This window comes from Polypterus senegalus, chromosome 14 (genome assembly GCF_016835505.1).
Source record: "Polypterus senegalus isolate Bchr_013 chromosome 14, ASM1683550v1, whole genome shotgun sequence".
Lineage (NCBI taxonomy): Eukaryota > Metazoa > Chordata > Cladistia > Polypteriformes > Polypteridae > Polypterus > Polypterus senegalus.
Window position 1 is genome coordinate 72,735,855 of NC_053167.1, and position 23,700 is coordinate 72,759,554.

Genomic DNA, 23,700 nt, shown 5'->3' on the forward strand with positions numbered 1-23,700 from the left:
TTAATTCAGTGGGTTGAACAACAAGATTGCATAAAAATGTCAGGCAACCAAAGCATTTTTTTAACAAAATCCCTTTATTTCAGGGGGTCAAAAGTAATTGGACAAATGACTCAAAGGCTATTTCATGGGGAGGTGTGGGCAAGTCCATCGTTATGTCATTATCAATTAAGCAGATAAAATTACAAAAAAGTTGTCTCTGTTCAAATATTTATGGACCTAACTGTATGTTATCGAAACATTAAACAAGTCTACATGCCATCTATGTATCATCCATGAGTGCACTGATGCAATTTAATGCTTTCAAAGCTTGAATTCAAATATTTCTTTAATGTGTAATTCCAGTGACAAAGAGCTATTTAGTTGCAATAACCACCTTGGCTAACATCATCTGGACAGGCTACTCTGACTAAGATTAGCTTTCCAGAATACATTTATTTCCAAGCATTGTAACTTAAGCAAACATTTTTCTTTTGATACGAGTAAACATACCCTTATATTAATACGGAATTCAAAGCATGTTTCAGTAATATTATCAAGTATGATTTCAGAGTGGTGTGCACTGCAAACTTCAGTATCCTCTTTAATCTATATTAATCTTCCCAGGTCTTGGCTAAGCATTTTTAAAACACCATGAAAGAAAATCTCAGTGGGGCTATAATCAGGAAAGGCAAAAATGTGCAACACTGAACTTGGAGAGGCCTTTAGTCTTAACATCACAAACATGCTACCTGAAATTGTCTTCATTGTGCTTATTAAATCTACAAAATTCCATACTTCTGACAAGAAGTGCAATAAATATGATTACTAGTCAAGCAAATTAAAGCCAAATAATCTGGAAAAGGCCACAAGAACCAGTGAAGAATACACAAATGCCCTTGTCATCCTTTTCCAAACTTTTTCTGCTCTGCTTTATCTTCCTAAATAAACCATAAAGTATTATGAAATAAATATTAAAACAACTTAAAAGACTCAATTTAATAGTTAAACATTAAAAATATTGAAAACTTCTTACACTAAAACATTAAATAAACTTCTAAATAAACTGCTTTTTCAGAATTTAAGTGTGCACCCAATATCGTCCACGACATTTGATATCTTATCATTAATCATAGAAATGCAACATTTTTAGACATACAGATCGTACCAAGACTTCACACTTTCTTAAGAAATGAGTAGACACTTTAAAAAGGTGGACAGTGGAACCCATGCCAATCATGACAACCTACAAGTCACTTTATAACTAATGGTGTCTGTATTATCTAGCTGTGCCAGATTTTATGTACATTTGCATAGATATTCCTTTCTTACAACTCCTGACACCTTACACCCATCTTGATAAAAAAAACAAACATTTTAGTTTTGTTTTTAGTTACTCCTTCAGAGAGGAGGTCATACTAAAATCTCCAGCAGCTTTAAAGAAGTCATTAGAGTTGTAATCCTGCAAACAAAGGGTGCAATAAGGCTTCACTAGCAGTTATCCGTGTAGCAGGATTCATATCTAGTAATTTGTCAAGAAGATCATACGTAGTATCAGGAACTCTGTCCCATCCCTTTGCAACAGTTGACATCTTTTTAGTGGTTTCTGGGTCCTTTTGAAAATCCTGTTGGACCTCTTTAACGACAGTATGTTGTGGCTCTTCTGAAGAGGATTTAAAACAGTACTCTTCCTTTGAATAAGGACTATTTTGCGTGTCATTAAGGTTTCTTGAGATATCATCCCTTTCACAGTTATTTTCCTTGAATGTATGGATCCCTCGAAGTTTTTCACAAACTGTCCTTAAGTTCTTAGCTGGAATTTCTTTACTGCACAAAACACATTTTCCTGAATAAAAATAAGATCATAAATGTATATATATACACAAAAAAGATTGAATCCACAATTTACAAACATTATCCACAAACACATTATAATTAGTATTTCACACACTATGGTGTACTTTGTTACTCTACAATAAAAATCTTAAGTGAAGAAAATGTAACTTGATGCAGTTACAGTACATAGCGTGCCTACTATAAAATGTAATATTGCACAACACTGTCAAAATGATACTTTTAATTTAAACACCCACTGAATCCAGTTATACATAATTTGGAATTATCTACTTTCATTTATATTTTGAAATATTTTCTTCCTATCATATCAAATATATTATTTTAAAAGTAACTGAAGATCTCTTTTAGCAAGGAACCAGGGGCAACCATATTTATTTATATATAACATTTAAATTACATACCAAATGTCTTGGCTGCTTTAGACAATTCTTTAGATCCACGAATAGCCATTATTTGTGCTAAAGCAACTAAGTCATCACTTGCTTTGAAAAATGGGTATCTACCACTCAAAAGAGAAAGAAAAATAACTCCTGCAGACCACATATCTATAGCTGGGGAGGACAAAAAAAAAAGTTGATTAGATTGTCTTAGAAATAGACTTGATTAGATTGTCTTAGAAATAGACTTTTGTTTTTAAGCTGCCTACACTTTTCATAAAATAATGTAACAATATCTCATTCACTTTGTGATTACATTATCCAAAAAAATTAATATAAGTTTCTGTACTAAAAAAGTGATCAAATAGTTTATGTATTACTGTACAGGAAAGAGTAGAAGGGTGTGGAGGTGGCTTATTTACATGTGAGATTACATTTATTTAAAAATTTTCTGTTATATCATTTGTATTAGAACGCACACTGAAAGCTTTTACCAACATTAATATTGGTCACACACAAAAATTCCACAAAAGTAGGACAGTAGCAATTCTACACAATTGTTGCCAATGTGAAACCAACAATGATAAAAGAAAAAAAGACCAGACCTTATAAAATAAAAACCACTAATTACAAATTCAAAAATCAACAGCAGTCAATTTTACTTCATGCATTACTGTTATGCACAAAATTATGGCCATTGCTATATATTGTGGTTAAATATACCAGTCTACTGATAGCAAGGTTCGGCATGCAACAGGGCTGCAGCTAACAACTATTTTGCTACTCAATTATTTTCTTGATTGGGGAGAATTTTTATTTTAAAAAAATCCAACATTTCTGCCAAAATGTAAACATTTTAATTAAAAGTAATTTTTACTTTTTGCGCAATCCATAATACAAATATACTCTTAAATAACATGTGCTAAGGTTTAGCTTAATAATTTCAAGCCTTTTGTTGACAAAGTAGCAGAAGGCTGAAACCATTGTTTAATTGTTCACAAAAAATTGCTTAACATGTACTGCTTGATTTTATTTGCCAGATGGCAGCAAAGACAGTCATAAGAGGTAATGTATATTTAAAGCTATTTTTTCCCCAGGTATGGCACTAAATTGTGGGTGCTGGTATCATCAAAAGAAATACCCTGCAAAGTAGTTTCAAACATTGTTAATGAATTGGGTAGGATTTTGAGCTGCCAGACAAAAAGGGATACAGAGAATGTTACTAAATTACAATATCTCCACAGGATAAGTGAGAGTGATCACCAACACTCTGCTGTGTTTTCACCAAGTGAGCTTGCTTTTGCAGATCTTCCAAGATACAGATTTTTAGCCAGCTGACATGACTCCAGAGTCCATAGGTCTTTGATAACCCCCGCCCCCCCCCAGCTACATTTACATCCTACACCTCCATTGTATTTCAAAATATAGTCAACATTATTTCTGTGTCAAAGTAATACATGGAATATACACAGTAACAAGAAAACTAATTATGAAAACTGGCAAACATTTTTGTCATCAATTATTATCAATGACATTGATTAGATATTGCAACCCTAAAACAAATTAGTTACAACTAAAATATGAATACAAACAACAATTATAAAAAAAACAAAACAAAGCAACAAAAACTTGCACAAAATACACACACACACACACACACTATACCTGTTGTTTGATTGGGGCATTTAGTTAGAACTTCAGGGGCTCTGAAACCAGGGGTTCCTGCTCTAGGTGCAACTTGCTGACGCCTTTAAAATGTAAAGATAAGCACATTATTGTTTTGTAGAAAGACATGTAACATGACACAGAGTCCACAAACAAAACGTCACTTAAATATTTTTAACGTCAACGACCAGTTCCTATATTTCAAAATTTAAAACAAAGATGAACATCTTTTAAATTTACTGAAGTGTTACAAGACTATCACCTTTTCCAATTTGCTTGAATGTTAAAAGAACCTTAATAATCTGCACAGTTAAAAAGTTTATTGTATATTATATTTCAATATCACATACATATCAAGTTATGACATTTTACTCAAGGGTTTGTGTGAAACACTCGAGTTGGAATTAACATATACTTCATAACTAGAAAAATAAAACCAAAAAAATCCCATAAAATGTATATAAAGATTAATCATTTTCATATTTATATGGAACAATTCTCTACTTGTCAAAAAAACTTGAGTTTTGAGATTTTCACTTTGTGATTAGGCTTGTATGATATGGACTTTTCCCATTTGACAATTTTCTTTAAGAAATCAATTGTGATTACCAAATACATGTTACACCCACTGCAGCCATCAAAGTAGTGCAGCCAAAAGACTAGAAAGAATCTCAACGGCTTTTAATCTAGCATGGTACCAATCACATTTATGAAACAATTTTTAATATGCGTTGTTATTCATCCTTTGCTTTTCTTAAGAAAACTTCAATAAACTAGCCCCATTTAAACAACATACTTCAAAAAAATTAAATAGCTTTAATACTAACTCTGCTGTCAAATCATTAAATTGTTTTTATCTGGCCTATTATGGAACCAACTCTACAAAACAAAATACAAAGCAAATTAAAAATAGACAGACCCTGAATGTCAGCCTTTTTAAGTGTCTATTGAAAGTTAAAAAAGTATATTTACCACTTCTGGTTTTTAGGAATGAAAAGCTCAGTATTACAATATCACTCACTGTACTGAACAACCTTTCAGATGCAGTGCTGGTAGCACACTTGCACAGGTATTTACATGCAAGTTTAGCTATGATCAGGAAGAGCTTCTTATGCATTTTCCAATAAATCGGCACATTTTCCTTCTCTTCAAACACACAGATTGTGATTTTCCAACAGTTGCTATGGCAGGATCATAATGGGGTCACGGAATGCATGCTACATAATTTTAACAAGGTATTTTTTTAAATAAAAGAGGAAAATATTTATCTAATATATAAAGCAGAGTCTGTGTGTATGTTTGTTTATCCGCCATACAAATCTGCACTGGGCGTCCGATCGCCACCAAACTGGGCATGGGGCTTCTTTGTGACCAGGAGAAGGTCATGGGGTATGTTTGGTTCGGAAAAATGTTTGCGGTGAACTGCAGGGCACCTTTTCACCGACACAACATTTGGCACACGTCCCCATACTTAAGATGGCCGCATGTTGTAACAGAACTTCACTGTGGCGCCATCTAGCATGCCCTTTCACCGACAACACTGGGGACAGTACGATTTCAGTGTTGCTCTCTCTCACTGACTGGTGCTATTTGTTTGCTTTCCGACGTATTCTAAATAACGTAAATTCACCTCACTGTGGTGCTTATTATGTACGTAATACCATGTAACACAATTGTCCTGCTTTTCACGAATATACCCATGCCACTGAAAAAAAGACGTAGATTTGGAAGGCCCACTTCAGATGCCACAAGGAAGTCTATTTCAAGGCGTCGGAAACGCCACAGCACACAGTATCCACAGTGAAGGAACTTACAATAAAATGTTAATCACAAAACTGTTTCTTCTATTTCTATGTTCCGTTTCTTTCATTTGGGAAATTCACCGGTTATAGATTTCTGGGCAACGCCAGATACACGTTTGAACAGACACTTGCCTTAAAAAGACAGCACCCATCCCCCGCCATTTTCCACACATACAGCAACGGTTGTATGTCACTTCTCTCTGTAGTTACCATCGCCAACGTCCATTAGATAGCGGCACGGTTCAACATAGACACTCCTTACTGTGTAATACCACTCGCCTTTGTGTCAAGACTCTCTATCCAAATCTATATATATAATTCACCAAGGCAAGACAACCATGGAAAGCACGCTGGAAGGGGCGTGGACTCACCGAGCCACTGACAAGACAGACACCTATGGCACACGCAGGAGCCATGCCCACCAACTCCTGGCACCTCCGAGCCACGTTGACTGTTCATAGAGGCATGTTTCTCGCGGAGGTGAATCGCCATATGCAGCGTGTTAAACGGTTTGTGAGGGGTATCCCATGGGATCTTCAAAACAATCCTTTACAACGGAGGTTAAAACACAATGAAGCAGTCTTTAAAAAACTATTTTTCGGTTACGACACACGACCATGTGCACCATGGCAAACTGTTTTACTGTGTTGGTTCGTTCCGTGCATTGTTATAATATTGCTTTTCTTGCTGATTACATTACCGATTTTTCAAATGTTAATTTTCTTCCTGTGCTTAAAAATCATTAAAAACCGGCCTGATTATGCGGCGTATGGTACGCCGCGGGTTGGCTAGTATTATTTAAACAACTATCATGACACGTTGCGCAAGATGTAAAGATGTTTTCATACCAAGAATACCGCTGCTTCCGAATGATTTAACCTTTGATTTCAAACTGCTCCAATTTCCTGTTTGTTTGGCTTTTGCTATGTCAATTAATAAGGCTCAAGGGCAATCACTACAAATTGCAGGCATCAGTTTCGAAAATCCATGCTTTTCACACAGACAACTCTACGTAGCATTTTCTAGAGTGGGCCATCCTCAGAATTTGTTAATTTTCTCACCACAAGGGAAAACAAAAAAATAGTGTATCCAAAGGCTCTGGAATGACCACTTATATTACCTCTTACAATAAAATATGAATCAGAAAACTGTCTGTTCTATTTCTTTCATTTCGGAAATTCACCGGTTATAGATTCCTGGGCAACGCCAGGTACTCCTGCTAGTGTAGTATAATCAGGAGCTAAGTGGTTACAAATCTTGACAATGCAGAATCACACAGAGATGATTATTCATGATCTATTCATCTAAATTAACCTAATTGTGATTTAACAAGAATATCTAAAATCAATTAGCATTCACCATAATACTTGTAGAATGTGGTAACAGAAATAAGATTCATTATAAGCAACCACTGGAGTATATCAAACAAATTAATAAAACACTCAACAACAGAAGTCTTTATTAAAGATAAAAGGACAGTTTAGTACTTTCTAAACTGTGATTGGAGATTTGTCCTTTAGTATGATCAATCTTTTATCATGAAAATGTTTAGTTGCAGCCCAAACATAATAAATTAATATCCTAATTGTGTACAGAATGACTAGCATTTCAGAATAATGTTCCAGGGCCAAAATCTATAACATTTTAAAATTGTGTCCAGGATCTTGACGGTACACAAACCAACTTCCAAGTTGTTGAAGTAAAATGCATTCACATGGCAACAGATTAGTTACATTTATGGTAGGCTATAAAAAAGAGAGAGAATATCAAAAGAGCAGCATTACCTTGACAGACATATGTTGCAAACTCGGTCAGTCATATAACAATCACATGTCAAATTTATTGGACACTGACTTGATGATTTTTGACTTTGGCTGCTTACAGTACTAACAGAACCTTTAACTGGAACCATCTTACGTTTAGGTAACGCAATCTTCCGAGACTGCACACTTATCGTCTTAGAAGGTTTGACTACCTGAAGAAAAAAAAAAAAGGATACAAGTTGTGAGAGATTAGTAATCTTGTCTCACTCAATAGTATACTCCATGATAAAATTATCAACACTAAACACTGCTTTAAGCTACTAAAAGGGATAAAACTATTTCTCCATTTATACTATTGGCTTCATTTTCTGGTAGTATAACTTCAAATCCATCTTTAAATATACTTAAATTTAAAAATACTTTAAGCACATATAATCATACCATATTTACCTTGCTCCCAGATCCATCATTTGAATTAAGGCTGTTTAGGCTTTTTTCACCAAATACGGAACGCTGGGAATTGACCAAGAGTGAGGTCTGTTAAAATAATTTTTACATCTTAAGGCACATAAAAACCAACACATGTAAAAGCTTGAGTAGCCAAACACCATTTTCATATAAACAGCTAAAGTTTTAAAAAAAACAAAACAAAAAAAAACCAAAACACACACACACAGAAAGCCCTGTTTAAGTAAATTATCTATCTAAAGAATTCCATTCTACAGTACACAAAAAAAAAATCACCTCTCAGTAAGAAGTTTTACTATTCTATAGCGCCCTCTGCTGTGTGAACGAATTAAATCAGCACAGACATTAATCGGTGCACAGATTTTAGTCGATGATTATTTGCAATACACATTTTCACTCAGTTACTACAAACTATTGTTTTCAACTATTACATAAAAAGGGAAGTCAGTAAAATAAAATTAAGTTGTTTTTTTTTTTTAAAAAAAAGGACAGCTATCTTAAATATTTCAATACATTTTGTATATTTGAAGTGATAGATACTGCACTACCAATACTTGCCATGGTGCTTACATACAGTATCTATTGTATGCATCATATATACACATATGTAAGACAGAAAAACTAAAAAGTAAATTTATTGCAATGATAAACTGTCAAAGTAAAACATGGCACATTACATGCATATTTCAAATATACCGTTTTGCTCTAGATGATATAGTATAAATCACTAAAATCTTTGGTTAAAAATGAGCATAATGCTAAATTCTTAAACCAAACTATATGTATAAATAAAGTACAAACATTCACAAACCTTTGAATTTTTCTGCAGTAAAGGTGACAGGGATCGTTTAACCGGTGGCTTTATGGACTGATTCCGAGAAGCATCCTTTGAAGATGTACTAGCAGGAGGAATTTTACTTCCAAAAGCATGAGATTTATTTTTCAAGCACTTACTTGGTTGTCCTTCAGCTTTAACAACCTTTAGAAGTTCTACAGTAGTATTAGGAGTACCCTGCGCAAGCCCAAAATCCACTAAAGCATACCTACAAATTTGAAAGAACATAAATCATACAACTGAACAAAACATTTGATTACACAATAGAATAATCAAGTCTCCCTATTAGTTTTGTCTACTGACAAAACTTTATCAATAATAAAAGCAATTCTTGTCACAGTTCTAATTGCAGCAAATTTTCCTTTCCAAATAACCAGACATCAATATGATAAGAAGTGAGAAAGAAACTTGAAGTGCATTCTAACTGCTTCTGCAAGGACCGAGGAACAGTTGTACAGTATTGCTATTAGTCTGTTTTTCTTCTTTAGATAGATAGATAGATAGATAGATAGATAGAGAGATACTTTATTAATCCCAAGGGGAAATTCACATAATCCAGCAGCAGTATACTGATGCAAAGAAACAATATTAAATTAAATAGTAATAAAAATGAAAAGAATTAAAATAAAATTAATGTTCGCATTTACTCCCCCGGGTGGAATTGAAGAGTCGCATAGTGTGGGGGAGGAACGATCTCCTCAGTCTGTCAGTGGAGCAGGACAGTGACAAAAGTCTGTCACTGAAGCTACTCCTCTGTCTGGAGATGACACTGTTAAGTGGATGCAGTGGATTCTTCATGATTGACAGGAGTTTGCTTAGTGCCCGTCGCTCTGCCACAGATGTTAAACTGTCCAACTTTAATCCTACAATGGAGCCTGCCTTCTTAACAAGTTTGTCCAGGCGTGAGGCGTCTTTCATCTTTATGCTGCCACCCCAGCACACCACCGCGTAGAAGAGGGCACTCGCCACAACCGTCTGGTAGAACATCTGCAGCATCTTACTGCAGATGTTGAAGGATGCCAACCTTCTCAGAAAGTATAGTCTGCTCTGACCTTTCTTACATAGAGCATCAGTATTGGCAGTCCAGTCCAATTTGTCATCCAGCTGCACTCCCAGATATTTATAGGTCTGCACCCTCTGCACACAGTCACCTCTGATGATCACAGGGTCCATGAGGGGCCTGGGCCTCCTAAAATCCACCACCAGCTCCTTGGTCTTGCTGGTGTTAAGGTGTAAGTGGTTTGAGTCGCACCATTTAACAAAGTCTTTGATTAACTTTCTGTACTCCTCCTCCTGCCCACTCCTGATGCAGCCCACAATAGCAGTGTCATCAGCGAACTTTGCACGTGGCAGGACTCGAGTCATATTGGAAGTCTGATGTATATAGATTGAACAGGACCGAGAAAGTACAGTCCCCTGCGGCCCCTGTATTGCTGCACACAATGTCAGACCTGCAGTTCCCAAGGCGCACATATTGAGGTCTGTCTGTAAGATAGTCCACAATCCATGCCACAGGTGTGAGTCTACTCCCATCTCAGTCAGCTTATCCCTAAGGAGCAGAGGTTGGATGGTGTTGAAGGCGCTAGAGAAGTCCAAAACATAATTCTTACAGCACCACTGCCTCTGTCCAGGTGGGAGAGGGATCGATGAAGCATATAGATGATGGCATCCTCCGCTCCCACCTTCTCCTGGTATGCGAACTGCAGAGGGTCGAGGCGTGGCGGACCTGTGGCCTCAGGTGGTGAAGCAGCAGCCGCTCCATGGTCTTCATCAGATGTGACGTCAGAGCAACAGGCCGGAAGTCATTCAGCTCACTAGGACGTGATACCTTTGGGACAGGAGTGATACAAGATGTTTTCCAAAGCCTTGGGACTCTCCCTGTTCCAGGCTCAGGTTGAAGATGCGCTGTAGAGGACTCCCCAGTTCCAACGCACAGGCCTTCAGCAATCGTGGCGATACACCATCTGGACCCGCTGCTTTGCTGGCACAAAGTCTTTTCAGCTCTCTGCTCACCTGGGCTGCTGTAATTGTGGGTGGGGATGTCTCACCTATGCTGGTATCAGCAGAAGGATGGTTGGAGGATGCAGTACTCGAGGTGAGAGTGGGTTACTGTGATCAAACCTATTAAAGAAGTTGTTCATTTGGTTTGCTCTCTCCACGTCTGTCTCGATGGCGGCACCCGCTTGAGCTGCAGCCAGTGATAATCTTCATCCCATCCCACACTTCCTTCATGCTGTTGTTCTGCAACTTCTGCTCCAGCTTTCTCCTGTACTGCTCTTTTGCCGCCCTGAGCTGGACTCGGAGTTCCTTCTGCACGCACTTCAGCTCATGCTGATCACCACCTTTAAAAGCCCTTTTCTTCTGGTTCAAAAGGCCCTTGATGTCACTTGTAATCCATGGCTTGTTGTTAGCATAGCAGCATACTGTTCTTACTGGAACTACAATGTCCATACAGAAGTTGATGTAATCAGTTGTGCATTCAACAGCCTCTTCAATGTTCTCACTATGTGACCCAGCAATATATCCCAGTCTGTAGTTCCAAAGCAGTCTCTCAGAGCCTGCTCTGCCTCAGGGACCACTTCCTGAATGAGCGTGTGGTTGTAGGTAGCGCCTCACTCTTGGTTTGTATTGAGGCTGAAGCAGAACCAGGTTATGATCTGCTTTCCCAAGCGCAGGCAGTGGGGTGGCGCTGTATGCGTCTTTAACGTTTGCATATAGTAGGTCAATAGTCCTGTTTCCCCGAGTGTTACAATCCACATACTGGGAGAAGGCAGGTAATGTTTTATCTAGCGTTACATGGTTAAAGTCTCCAGCGATTAGCACAAGTGCCTCAGGGTGCTGCGTTTGTAACTTAGCGGAATGGATGATGTCACTCGCCATCTCGCGTTAAACGAGGGGGATGTAAACAATAACAGCAATCACGTGTCCAAACTCTCTGGGCAAGTAATAGGGGCGCAGACTTACGGCCAACAGTTCGATGTCCCTGCAGCAAGTGGAGATTTTAACGCTTACATGTCCTGAGTTGCACCACTTTGTATTGACATAGAGAGCGAGTCCTCCACCTTTTTTCTTTCCACAGGTACTTGCGTCTCTGTCCGCTCTAACTGTGCTAAACCCGGGTAGCTCCACGTTAGCATCTGGGATGATAGACGTTAGCCACGTTTCACTAAAACACAGCAAGCTGCATTCTCTGTAGGTTCTGACATTTTTCACCAGCACAGCCAGTTCGTCGATCTTATTTGGTAGTGAGTTTACATTTCCCAGGATCACAGAAGGCACCGACGGTTTATAACGCCATTTTCTCTCAAGTTGTCTCAATTTAATCTTATTTTTTATCTTTGCGCTCGGCTGCCCGATATCGTCTTCTTACCTCGTCAGGTAAATAAGGAACCACACCGGCATAAACATTTCTTCTCAGTGCTTTAAGCTGACTACTTGAATAGGCGATTCTCGGAGTGTAACAATCCATGTCAAATAGTAAAATAGTAAAATGTGTAAAAAGTGTCCAGGGAGCAATTCCACATAAAAGAAAGTGGTAGAAGTGATTAGTGAAATAGAGAAAAATAGAGATAAAAAGGTAAAAAGATAAAGTCATATACGGAGCTGCTGGAAAGGCTGCCACTCGGATGCGGTGCCGGAAATAACTGTTTTCTAACTAACTGTATAAATCCAAACTGAAAACACAGAAACAAGTTGCATTTTATAGGAATGAAGGAGAAAGGTAAATATTAGTACTACACTGAAAATAGTACTTTGCCAAATGACTGATTTCATAAGACAGGAAAAAATTATATCAAGCGTGATTATTGTGAAATTAAATATACAATTAATTAAAATACAAATATACAAGTTAACTGAACTATGATATTAGACTTTCAAAAATACATACTTCATCTGTTTGCGGTTATAAAGGAAGTTGCTGGGCTTGATGTCCCGGTGAATGATTCCAAAATGATGAATATGTTTTAATGCTTTTAAGAGGTTAAACATATATTGTTGAACTTCTTCAAAACTCATAGATCTTAAAATGTCCTAAAACATAAATAGATAACAGAATTTAGTCTGTTGCCATGGAATATATGTGTGCGTGTGTGTGAGAGAGAGATAGAAGGGAAAAAAAAAAAAAATTTTACCACAAATGATTCATGCTCAACATATGGCATTACAATAACAACATGGTCATCCTTTCTTAAGCAGTAGGTGACTCCCATGACATTTTCTCTACCACTAAGAAACAAAAGAAAAAAAGTATTACTAGTTGCATAGTGAAAAAGTTAGACGATATAACTTTGAAATATCAGTGCTAATCTTCTGTAAATATTCACCTGGCAGTAAATTACTAAACAGACAAATAGAAGTACCTATATTTACCTACTTGTAAATTGAGAAAGCATTTGGAATAACCTACAATCCTCCATTAAGTACACTGGAAATATTTATCATTAAATTTAACAATAAAATTCACAGTATTACTAAAACACATAAAAGAAATCACTGAACACACAGATACTATTTTCATTACCTTTGCTGCAAAAGTATAGACGATATTAGATATAAGCACTGTCGGGACCTTTTCAAGCTGTAATTAACAAAATGCTTCCATTGCCCACTGGTCAACTCCGCTAACTGCCTGAACAAACTGTCACATCTTAAGATAAATACTTTAATTTATCAAAATTTATAGTCTGTCCTGCAAAAACTACTCCATATAGGCCATCACACAACATTTCAATTATGTCGAAGGAAGAATTTTTTTTGTTGTATCTAAATCTTTTACTGTAAATCATCTAGAACAAAAAATTTTAAACTACACAATCCACATTCTATTAAGGTTCTGCACATGGAGGATTTCTTGAAACTAAGTCATGCAGGTACAGAGCTCACAGCAAAGCCCGCATTTTTATATACAAACATGCCTTAAAGTTGGGAAGTCATGGACTAAGTGAAACACAAAATACCCTTTTCAACACAAATAAATCAAATGTGCACATTTTTTTCTTATTTGTCCACTGACCATCCCTCTTATAATACATACAGTCATTGACATATATGTGGACTGCAATGTTTTTCAAGAGATATGGTCTCAGTCTTTTCACGATATTTAAACCACTGCTCAGAGTTTTCCTTTATAGTGAACTTGTTAACAGTAGTATTACATAATATAAGTGATGTCTGAACTTGCTAGCCATTAGCCTAGGGCAGGGGTCTGTAACTTCGGTCCTGAAATGCGACTGTGGCTGCAAAGTATTTAAGTAATAGTTTTTGCTCCTAATCAACTTTTCCCATCATTTTAATCTATTTTTTTTTTTTTTTTAAAGATTCAATCCTATGAATTGCTTCATCGTTTCCTTAAACACCACCCAAACAGAAATGAGATGTGAAGTGAGACAACAGAGGACCAAGTTAAGTCTAGGTCTCAAACTCAAACTCTCAACCAATTTCATTACAACAAATTTCTTAATTAAAAGCCAATTCTTGTTGTTAATTGTTCTTCCATAGCAGACATTTATAAAACTCTTGATTTTCTTTTTCCTAAGAGCACCACCAAAATGTTTTGTGGACCTGAAGAGATGCACATTACTGAGATCTTCACCTTTCTTTATTTTCAAATACTGTATGATGGACAAAGGTTGCTGATAGTGTCTTAGCCTGTTTTGTATCTCATTATTGTTAATCTGCTAATTAAAGAAAAAAGAAATACTTAAGGTGTCCAAGTCTTCAATAGCAAGTCAATCAAATTAAGACAAAAGAGTTCAGTGATCATAACCTGCAGCCATGGTAGTGCTTCAAGACCAGAATTTGAGACATTTGGACTAGGATTGTTTGTGACGTCTTAAAGTATACTTTGAGCTAGTTTTTTATCCAAACAGTAAGAAAAATATCAAATGACATTTTTGCCACTTGTATGCTGCTTGTCTGACCAAGTTAGGCTTATGTAAGCCAATGTCTTTAAAGTTGGTTTTTACCCCTTCCTAGCATTGTGAGTACTGGTATTTTTGAGAAGCCCTTACACATTTTTAAAAGTACATGATTTTGCAGTATAAAACTAGGGAATGGGGAGACAGGGACAATTGTGTAAATTTAAAAATGCATGAGAATGTAAAGTTTAAACCAAATTGTAAGTCCAAATGTAAAATAAGTAACAGATTAAAATAAGCTTGCCTTAATGCTAAAAGTATCAAAAATAAAACAAGTTAGCTTAGTTGTATGCAGCTGAGGAGAATTATGATATTATAGCAGTAACAGAAAAATGGCTAAATAAAGATGGGGATGAGTATAACAGATAGGTAAAATTTTTTTAGGAATGATATAAAGAACAGAAAAGGGGGTTTATGTAAAATTTATATGCTAGTCTTCTCTAGTTGGATGATGAGGACATCTGGATAACTATGGAAAGAACTAATTAATGAGCCCTTCTGTTAGGAATGTGCTAAAGACCTGCCTCATCCCCTAAATGCAGACAGTAATTTATGCACCTCTTAGTAATATTAAAAAGGCAGGTCTACAGGGCGATAGTATAGTCATTGGGGACTTTATCGGAATATTAACTGGACTAACAATGCAAGTAGTGGAGTATGAGAGCAGGGAGTTCATAGACTTGATCAGTGGCTGTTTTTTTAACAGAGTACTATATGTTAAAGCACCAACGTGGGGGGAAAGACAGTCTCGATTTAGTGTTTGGTAATAATCAGCCCTAGTGTAAAAACCAGGAAATAACTAAGAGCGTAGAGGTGATTGAGCTGCTAGGATCAGGAGACCATAACATAATACAATTTTCAGTGTTTTGGAAGAGTACAGATGCAAAGACTAAAGCTGCTATGTTTAACTTTGGTAGGAAAAATTTTGCACAGATTTGGCAAAGTCTAAAAGGAATAAACTAGGATAATCTTTTAAATGTGTAGACATTCGAGGAACAGTGCAAGAAGTTTAAAAACATACACAATGCCAGACAGGTACACTTCAAAAACTAGAATTAGCGAAAAAGAAAATCTATAGTGCATAAGTAAGGAGATAAAGAAGCTGCAACGGAAAAAACAGTTGTAAAGAAGACTAATACATTTAATACTAATTGTAAGGTGTCTATTATAGAAGCTAAAAGGCAGTTAGAGATGAATATTGAAGATAATGTAAAATATTATCCAAACAGATTTCAGTATTTTAGTAGAACAGTAGTAGTTAGAGGAGGAGAAGGGCATCAGGAATACTAAAAGGGAATTACAATATACAGACAGTGAAATAGCAGATGCTCTGAACTTGCATTTTCGGACATCTACACATGTGAGGAAGCAGCTAACCTCCCAGGAGTAAAATAGATTACTGAAGAAGAGTGACATGGAAATTGTAGAGGGAGAAGTACTGCTCAGATTAAATAGGCTGAATTTAAACAAATCATCAGGACCACATAACATGTATCCTCAAGTGCTCAAGGAAGTTAGTGAGCACATATACAAACCTTTGATACATATGGTACGAACAGGAGTTTTACTGAACAATCAGCATGGGTTCAGACGAGAAAGCTACAAAGGTTATGATCAGAATGGTGCATATGACATTATTTATCTTGACTTCCAGAAAGCATTTCATAAGGTCCCACATGAGAGATTGGGTATCAAATGAAAAGCAGGTGGGAGTTCAGGATGTAGTATATAGATGAGTGCAGAATTAGCTAAAACATAGGAAGAAGAGGGTGACTGTGTGAGGAACCTTACCAGAATCAGGTGAAGTTAAGAGTGGAGTCCCACAAGGCTCAGCGCTAGGGCCGCTACAATTTATATATACATATACACATTGCATATAAATAATTTGGATAGGAATATAAATAAGCTAATTAAGTTTGCAGAGGAAACCAAGCAAGGTGGATTGGCAACAAGAACGACAGCACAGCTGGAAACTTCTTAAGACTAAAATCGCTCCATCAGTAGGAGGTTTTTCTTCACACAAACCACCATAAAAACAAGGAGTAAGTTACCAAGTAGTGCGGTAGACAGTAAGACTTTAAGGACCTACAAAACTGGGCTTGGTGTTATTCTGGAGGAATCTAGTTAATACTAGACTTCCCAAATTGTACGATTTTTTTTTTTTTTGTTGTCCCTGACCACCTTAAATTTTCTTGACATACGCCAAGAAACTCATAACTCTTCATCACTGCGCTAATACGCCTGCTTTTGTTTTGCAAATGTGTGGAATAGCAGAACGCAGCCTGCTACACCTCCTATCCCCCAAACCCCGTGTTGAAGTGGTCATCTGGCAAAGCAAGGAATTATATAGATAATAAAATATGATTTGAAATACATACATTTCATTATTACGATCTGTGTAAATATAGAATGACAGAAAATGTTTTCATATGTTATAGTAATAACGTCATAATTTTGACGTGAAGTGCAAAGCCCAAATATCAAAGAAACACTTTCACAAAAGGTGTAACAAAACAAGTATGCTTTTATTCAAGAGTAAAACCGAAGAAAAAGAAATTACTCAATTGAGGATTGCTGAAGCCCAACTATCAGTCGGTACAAAGTAACAGACGTTCGCGTATGTGTGGTTTGACCGTTTCATTTTAACCAGTTGTCACAGTGGTAACACTCCATTACACATCTGTGTAGAAGGTGTAGTGAATAAGCTACTGTTTGGCATCTTCTCTGCATTTAGCACTTTGAGTAGTGAGCTGCTATTGTTATTATCTTATAACAAAAACATATATTTGTTGCAAGTCTAACATCCTGTGTAAATTTATGGTACTTATAAAAGATGTTATTTTTCCTCGCACACAGATATTCATATCAACATGTCATTTGAACAGTTTTTTGTATTCAGTTTTATTCTTGGATTCTTGAATAAAACTGAGTTTTACTCTTGAATAAAACAAAAATAATTCAAATGACAGGTTAATGTCCGTGTGTGAGGAAATGTAACATCCACCACAGACACTGTGGTGTCTTGTTTACTCAACAAGACACCAAGAAGAAATGATTGAGCTGCGTTTGTGTGTCTGCTTGTATCCCTTCAGCGCCAACTTTTACCATAAATTTACACCAGTAGCTATAGACTCAATTCAAATGTGTTTTTATTAATTAATAGTAAACAATGATAGCAGCTCACTATTCAGTGATTATGAGGCAGCACTCCTTAACTCTGCACCAGCCAAGCAACATATCTACCTTGTATTGATTGATAGTTGTAGCTCAAGTTTTTACACATTGCCAGTAATATGTAAATTAAACACTTTCCTTTTCTTTGGTTATAAACTTGAATAAAATGACACAAGCTTTATTAAACCTTTAGTGAAAGTTTTTTTTTTATATATTGGACTTCAGTCCTCAAAAATTATACAATTTACATGAACATTTTGTTAATTACTAGAACATGAAAAATGTTTGTTTTAGTTACATGTTCAACATTTCTTGCCATCCAACATCTACACAGATCATTGTAGACACGGAACACACTTGAAATGTATGCATTCCAAATAACGATATGTTATTTACCTTATACAATTCCAGACACCGCACTCCAAAATAAAGTGACTTCAGCTGCCTTGGTGGGGGATGAGTGAGTAGGCTGCCTGCTGCTTGTGCTAACTGAAACATTTGCAAAATAGTGACAATGATGAGGAGGTGCGAGGGAATTTAAGGTGGCCCAAGATTATGAATATTTTCGTAGGCTTCAGGGATTCTAGTGTCAAGAGGACTCTATTTGTATTTATTATCCACTTAACACAGTTCTTATAATATAATTTCTCATACTGTCATTACTTTAACAAAGTAAATGAATCAGAGTAATTACAGTATATTAAATATTCAACTTTGTGTCACATATTGAATAAGAGTTCCAGATGCTTCTAAGTACTGGCAACAGTCAGAATCTAATGATTGACAAACTTCATACAATGTAGCTACTGTGACAGTATCCTTTGATGTGCAGCAAGATGTATGCATTCATAATCAAATGTATACCTGAATTAATGGAATGCCTTTATAATTTGCTATACAAATACAATATAGAATTTTCTTTCACAAATAATGTAACTGTTCACTTTTATTAAAATACTGACAGATTTAGATGCATTTATAACAATATGGTTAAAAACTTACCCATAACTGAAGTGTCAAACTTGTCTTTTTCAACTATAAAATGTTAAATATGAAACCATGACCATAGCAGCAATAAGAGTCAAAATAAAAACTGGCATATACCTAAAGATTACTGGTAAAAAGAATATGTACATTAGATTTATAGCAACAGTAAAGAAAATTCTCATACTTACCCTGCCACAGTCAAACACTGAAGCTCTGCAGCTATTCTTACTGGATGACTTGTAGGGATCAAATGTTTTAGCGCAAACAGGTCTTCCTTTCCAGATTTTAGCGTTGCTGTTGCCAAGTAAACTGAGCTAAAAGTACCTGTCAAGCAGAACTTTTGCAGTTTAAATAGCATTCCATCCACTCAATAAATCTGTTTGTCTAACTCCGCATCACAGTTTTTCTGAAGCCTATCTAGGCAGCACTGAGAACATAATTAAAGCACTCACTGCATTTTGTACAAAGGCTGCAGTACAGATATCTTTAAGAAATCTAGTACTATATATAGCTAGATACAATTACATCTAGAGTTGGATACCGATTACAAACCTAAACTAGATAAAATCTACATAATGTAGGTAGGCATCCCTGTTCTAGGTTAATAATTAGTAATCTAGGCCCTGTCGCTTTTGGTTAAACAAAATTTATAATTTTGTATCAATCTTGTTGTAAACAGAACTTAGTCAGGCAGTTCAACCTAGCTGTCTGCTATCACAGAAAATAAAGAGACTTTCACTTATATATTCAAAAACATGCATATTGTGAACACTATTTTTTTTAATGGACAATCTTGTGCAGAGCTTTTTGGTTTAATTTTAATTCACTTGTCATTTGTTTTCTTTTATTAATCAAAAAGCAATTAATCACAGGAAACCAACAGCAAATAATTTCATTTGCCTACATTGCCACCTTTATGTGTGTACCCTTAAAAAAATGAAATTACCATGTTTGCAGACTGAACAAATCTTCCTTTGTCCTTTTGGCTAATTAATCCACAAAATAATTTAAAAAGGGAAATGAATTAACAAAGAAGAATAACAGGGGTGGAACAGCAGAATATCTGCTGCTAAAAGGCATGATCCACGAATTGGGGAAGAAATGATTTCTACTTTAAAAAGCTGGCTAGACTAAAGCATGTAACAGAACAAACATTTCTTCAGGAGCAAAAAAAGAACTGGTTTACCTTAATAACACAAAAACTCCACCAGTCTGAAGAGGCATTTATTTCAACATAAAAAGGTTAAAATGTACCTGGACAACAAGCCTTGGGTCACCCAGGTGTGTCACATCTTAAGAGTAACTTATATTCTAGATATTTTGAAATGTAAAAGGAAATAAAGACATCAAAGCGCTTTTTTTAAAGTTGGGTGCATTACCCAAAAGTAACAATAGCTTCACCCAACTCCTGGAAATAATATAATTAATATATATATATATATATCTTATTATTAGGTATAATAATAACTAAAATGTCAGGTTTTTGCCAGACACGAACAGGCCTTTCTAAATCAAATGTGTGTTTTACATTATATAAAAAAAAAAAAAACTTAAAGGATAATTTGATGCACTTTTAATGACATGGTATTTATCTGAACATAAGTAAACAAAAAACAAATTTAAAAAATAAGAATAAGCTTATTTGACAAAAGATTAACATCCTCTTTAACTCTTGAACTGTAGAAATTAATATGGACCTTCACATGACTGAGGAAATAAGGTGTAGTTGTAAGAAGAATCTAACATGCGTTAACCCCTGCCTGAATCAGTAAGAATAAGTTGGTGTTGCAAAGCAATACTGTACGTTAAAAATAAGGGATTTATTCCAGAGGAACAGAAACACGTTTAAATATCACAAGTTAACACACAGCTAAGCCAAACCACACAAATTTTTAATTGAACATATTAACTTTAAAGAAAGAAAAGAAAATGTTAACTACTGTATTGTAAAACAATCATTTGGGTAGGAATACAGTATAAAAAAATAGGTACGCACCTTCACCAATTTTATCCTTTATCTGAAAGATTCTCGAAAGATGTGGCACTGCTTCATATAGATTCTGTATATCCTTTTGAACAGTGCCTAAAAGAAAAGAATTACCAAAAATTGAAAAGCAAATATTGCATTACAATTAATAGCAACACTAAATTTGAATGCAAGTATTAAAAGAACACAAAAGCATATGTAGTTTATATGGCAGGCATACCTCTCAAGTTTCAAAAGATGCTCTGCATGGATTTTTAAACAATAGAACACATAGACAAAAAAATAGATACCCATAACAAAGCACAGATACCAGTTTCACAAGATATGCAACTTACTAGATATATTATTAGAGCTTTCATGTTGGTCATCCTTTGAATGAGAACAGGTTATATTTTCTTTCAACAGCACTTGTGTAGCCATTTCCATTTTTTCAAATAAAATCTTAATTTGAAGAAAAAAAGATATGATTACGTATTCAAGATTGTAAAACACAATTTACATATTCAATTTAAGATTACTTAGGAAAAATACCTGAATATTTAAGTCATAATTCAAATCTGCAGTTCATTTCACAAATATTTTTGAACATCACGTAACACTTTTTTTTTTAATTAATACTTATATTAGAGGAATTAGTGAGGTTTGATCGATTAATGAGCGTAGACTTTGCATTAATACACCAATAAGCATTCCGAACTGAAACTATTTTACAGTTATTACTCATGTATCCGTAGTTAGCCATCAGTTATTTTCTGTGCAAGTTCCACAGAAAGCCATGATTTAAATACTTTTCACAAATCAACAACTTAGCAAAACTATACGATGATTCACAAATAAGGCAGAATTGCTCCTTCGCACTCGTTTGGCTCTGCTAAGTAGTGAAAATTAACTTGAATTTTGTGAACATTGTAAAGGAACCAAAACGAGCCACTCATATCTCAAAAATCATCAATTATACCTGTATACGCTTAAAACTAGTTAAATGGAAAATTGTTTAAATCGGTTTTTGAGAAGTTATACAAAAGGTTTTTTTTTATCGTGTATTACCTTCTTGTGAAACAAATTATTTCCATCTTTCAGGGAACTACAAACACTAGTTGTATATTTTAATATTTTTCTTGACATGGAACTGAAGGGCAGCCACAGGCTTCATGCTAAACAGACATGAAAGTCAGAATTTCAATGTGTTCTGTACACATGAAAATATTGCTATTACGATTAGAAGGTGATGTCTTATGTCATTTTAATTTAATGTGCATTAAGGACAAAAACATCTTCTAACATACCACTCCAAAGTCGTTCTGACTGATCTTTTCGCGCAAAAAAAAAATATTTTTACTTTTTAAACTGGACAATTACTTTACTCGAACGAGGGCTGAAATAAAATTGTTATTAATAAACAAACACTTCGTGGCCTGTAAACTACCTTTACTTTCTCTTAGTAACAGCAAAACTGGTAAAACCTTGCGCCTAAACGAAGCTATCAGTGAAAACACTTTTAAAATTGTTTTAAACTTAAAATGCGTACAGCAAACGGACCTAAACTTTATCAGAGAGTACCATGAATAGCTCGAAAAAGAGACGATTTTTCTGCTAGGCTCTCTAAAACGCAGTGTCGCTACTGCAGGCTGTAGCTTAACCGCGCTATCCCATGGCGGCCTAGCTAGCAATGTGCGATAAAAAGACCAGCAAAGCTTAATGATACCGGTTCATTAACTTTAAGGCCATATTCTGGGGGACACTAGAAAAAACAAAACAAGTTTACCAAATATAACGGACGTAGTTTTGATTAAACGTGTACAGTCAGAAGCGCCACATGAACCAAGAGGAGAAAATCAAAAGTAACTTAAAAATCTAAATACACATTTGATAAAAACAACTGTTACACTTCCAAGTCGTTATTCGAGATTTAGACACTGAAGCATTAATGATAAAACAGGTACCTCCTCGATTTCCAACTTCTAAGCCTTGTATTCTTCTCTCCCTTGTTCCGCCAACAAACTGCCCGCTAAAAGTGACGTCAAGCAACGGGGCGGTCCTTTGACATCATACCAGGGCATTTCCGCTAAAACGTATTTTGACGGTGGCCCAATTGTTTATTTGACTGTACTATTCAAGTAAATGTGCAAATTCAAATAAACTACAATATTATAAGTTTGAAAACTGAGATGCATTCGGGGACGTAAACGATTTGAAAATTGGAGAATGAAAAGTTGTTTTTTTTTTACATCACAATTTGTTATATGTAGATAGATGAAACATTATTTGTCCCCATGTGAAAAATGTGGCTTTTTAGAGACATTCAATAAATAAGTATGAATAAACCAGAAAAACTTAGCCATCAGTTATGGACAACACATATAGTTAGTCAGAAATGGACTGGCCATCCAGTTCAAGTGGTAGTAGTAGATGTTAACGTAGTTGTAATGGTCACGAGGGGCCTGGCAAATGAAAGGTTGTGGCAGTGGGAGGGAAAAGTCTTTTTAAAAATTGGTACAGGGAGTTAACTTTATCCATATCTCCTTCTAGCACCATAGGCCTGGATTGCTTGACACATCTTTCAAGTTATTCTAATTGAGTTTTTTGTCTAGTTTAATTTTTGCGATTTTCATTTCATTCACTGAGCTTTTTCTTCTGTACCCACTGGGTGTCTTTCAGAGCCTCTTTATCACTTGATTTGAATGAATTATTCTTCCCATTCAGGAAACTATCGAACTCCTTAGTAATCCAGGGCTTGTTATTTGGAAAGCAACACACAGTCTTGTAGCATACCAGTGTTAACACAAAATATTCATATAGTCTGTGTGAGGGACAACACGCAGGGACCATAGTCTCAGCCAGAATTGGTTTTGCATCCCTACCTGGCTGGGACTCTATTAAAACAGAACGGC

The 23,700-nt window shown here is 35.7% G+C and overlaps 1 protein-coding gene across 3 annotated transcripts; it reads right to left on the reverse strand.

The window, feature by feature from the left end:
• Positions 1–307: 307 nt before the first annotated feature.
• On the reverse strand, positions 308–22,833 carry cdc7 (cell division cycle 7 homolog (S. cerevisiae)). Of its 3 annotated transcripts, none has more exons than XM_039735102.1 (12): positions 22,753–22,833; positions 21,145–21,250; positions 20,819–20,905; positions 19,011–19,146; positions 12,877–12,970; positions 12,633–12,775; positions 8,720–8,951; positions 7,891–7,953; positions 7,462–7,652; positions 3,876–3,958; positions 2,235–2,384; positions 308–1,822 (listed from the first exon to the last, which is right to left on the reverse strand). In XM_039735102.1, the coding sequence occupies exons 2-12, from the start codon at positions 21,233–21,235 to the stop codon at positions 1,425–1,427; spliced, it is 1,668 nt and encodes a 555-aa protein (XP_039591036.1). In that variant the 5' UTR covers positions 21,236–21,250; positions 22,753–22,833; the 3' UTR covers positions 308–1,424. The 3 variants fall into 3 exon arrangements, with proteins under 3 accessions (XP_039591036.1, XP_039591034.1, XP_039591035.1); XM_039735100.1 differs by having other exon boundaries at positions 7,891–7,977; XM_039735101.1 differs by lacking the exon at positions 22,753–22,833 and adding an exon at positions 22,575–22,705 and having other exon boundaries at positions 7,891–7,977.
• Between the last annotated feature and the right edge of the window lie 867 nt (positions 22,834–23,700).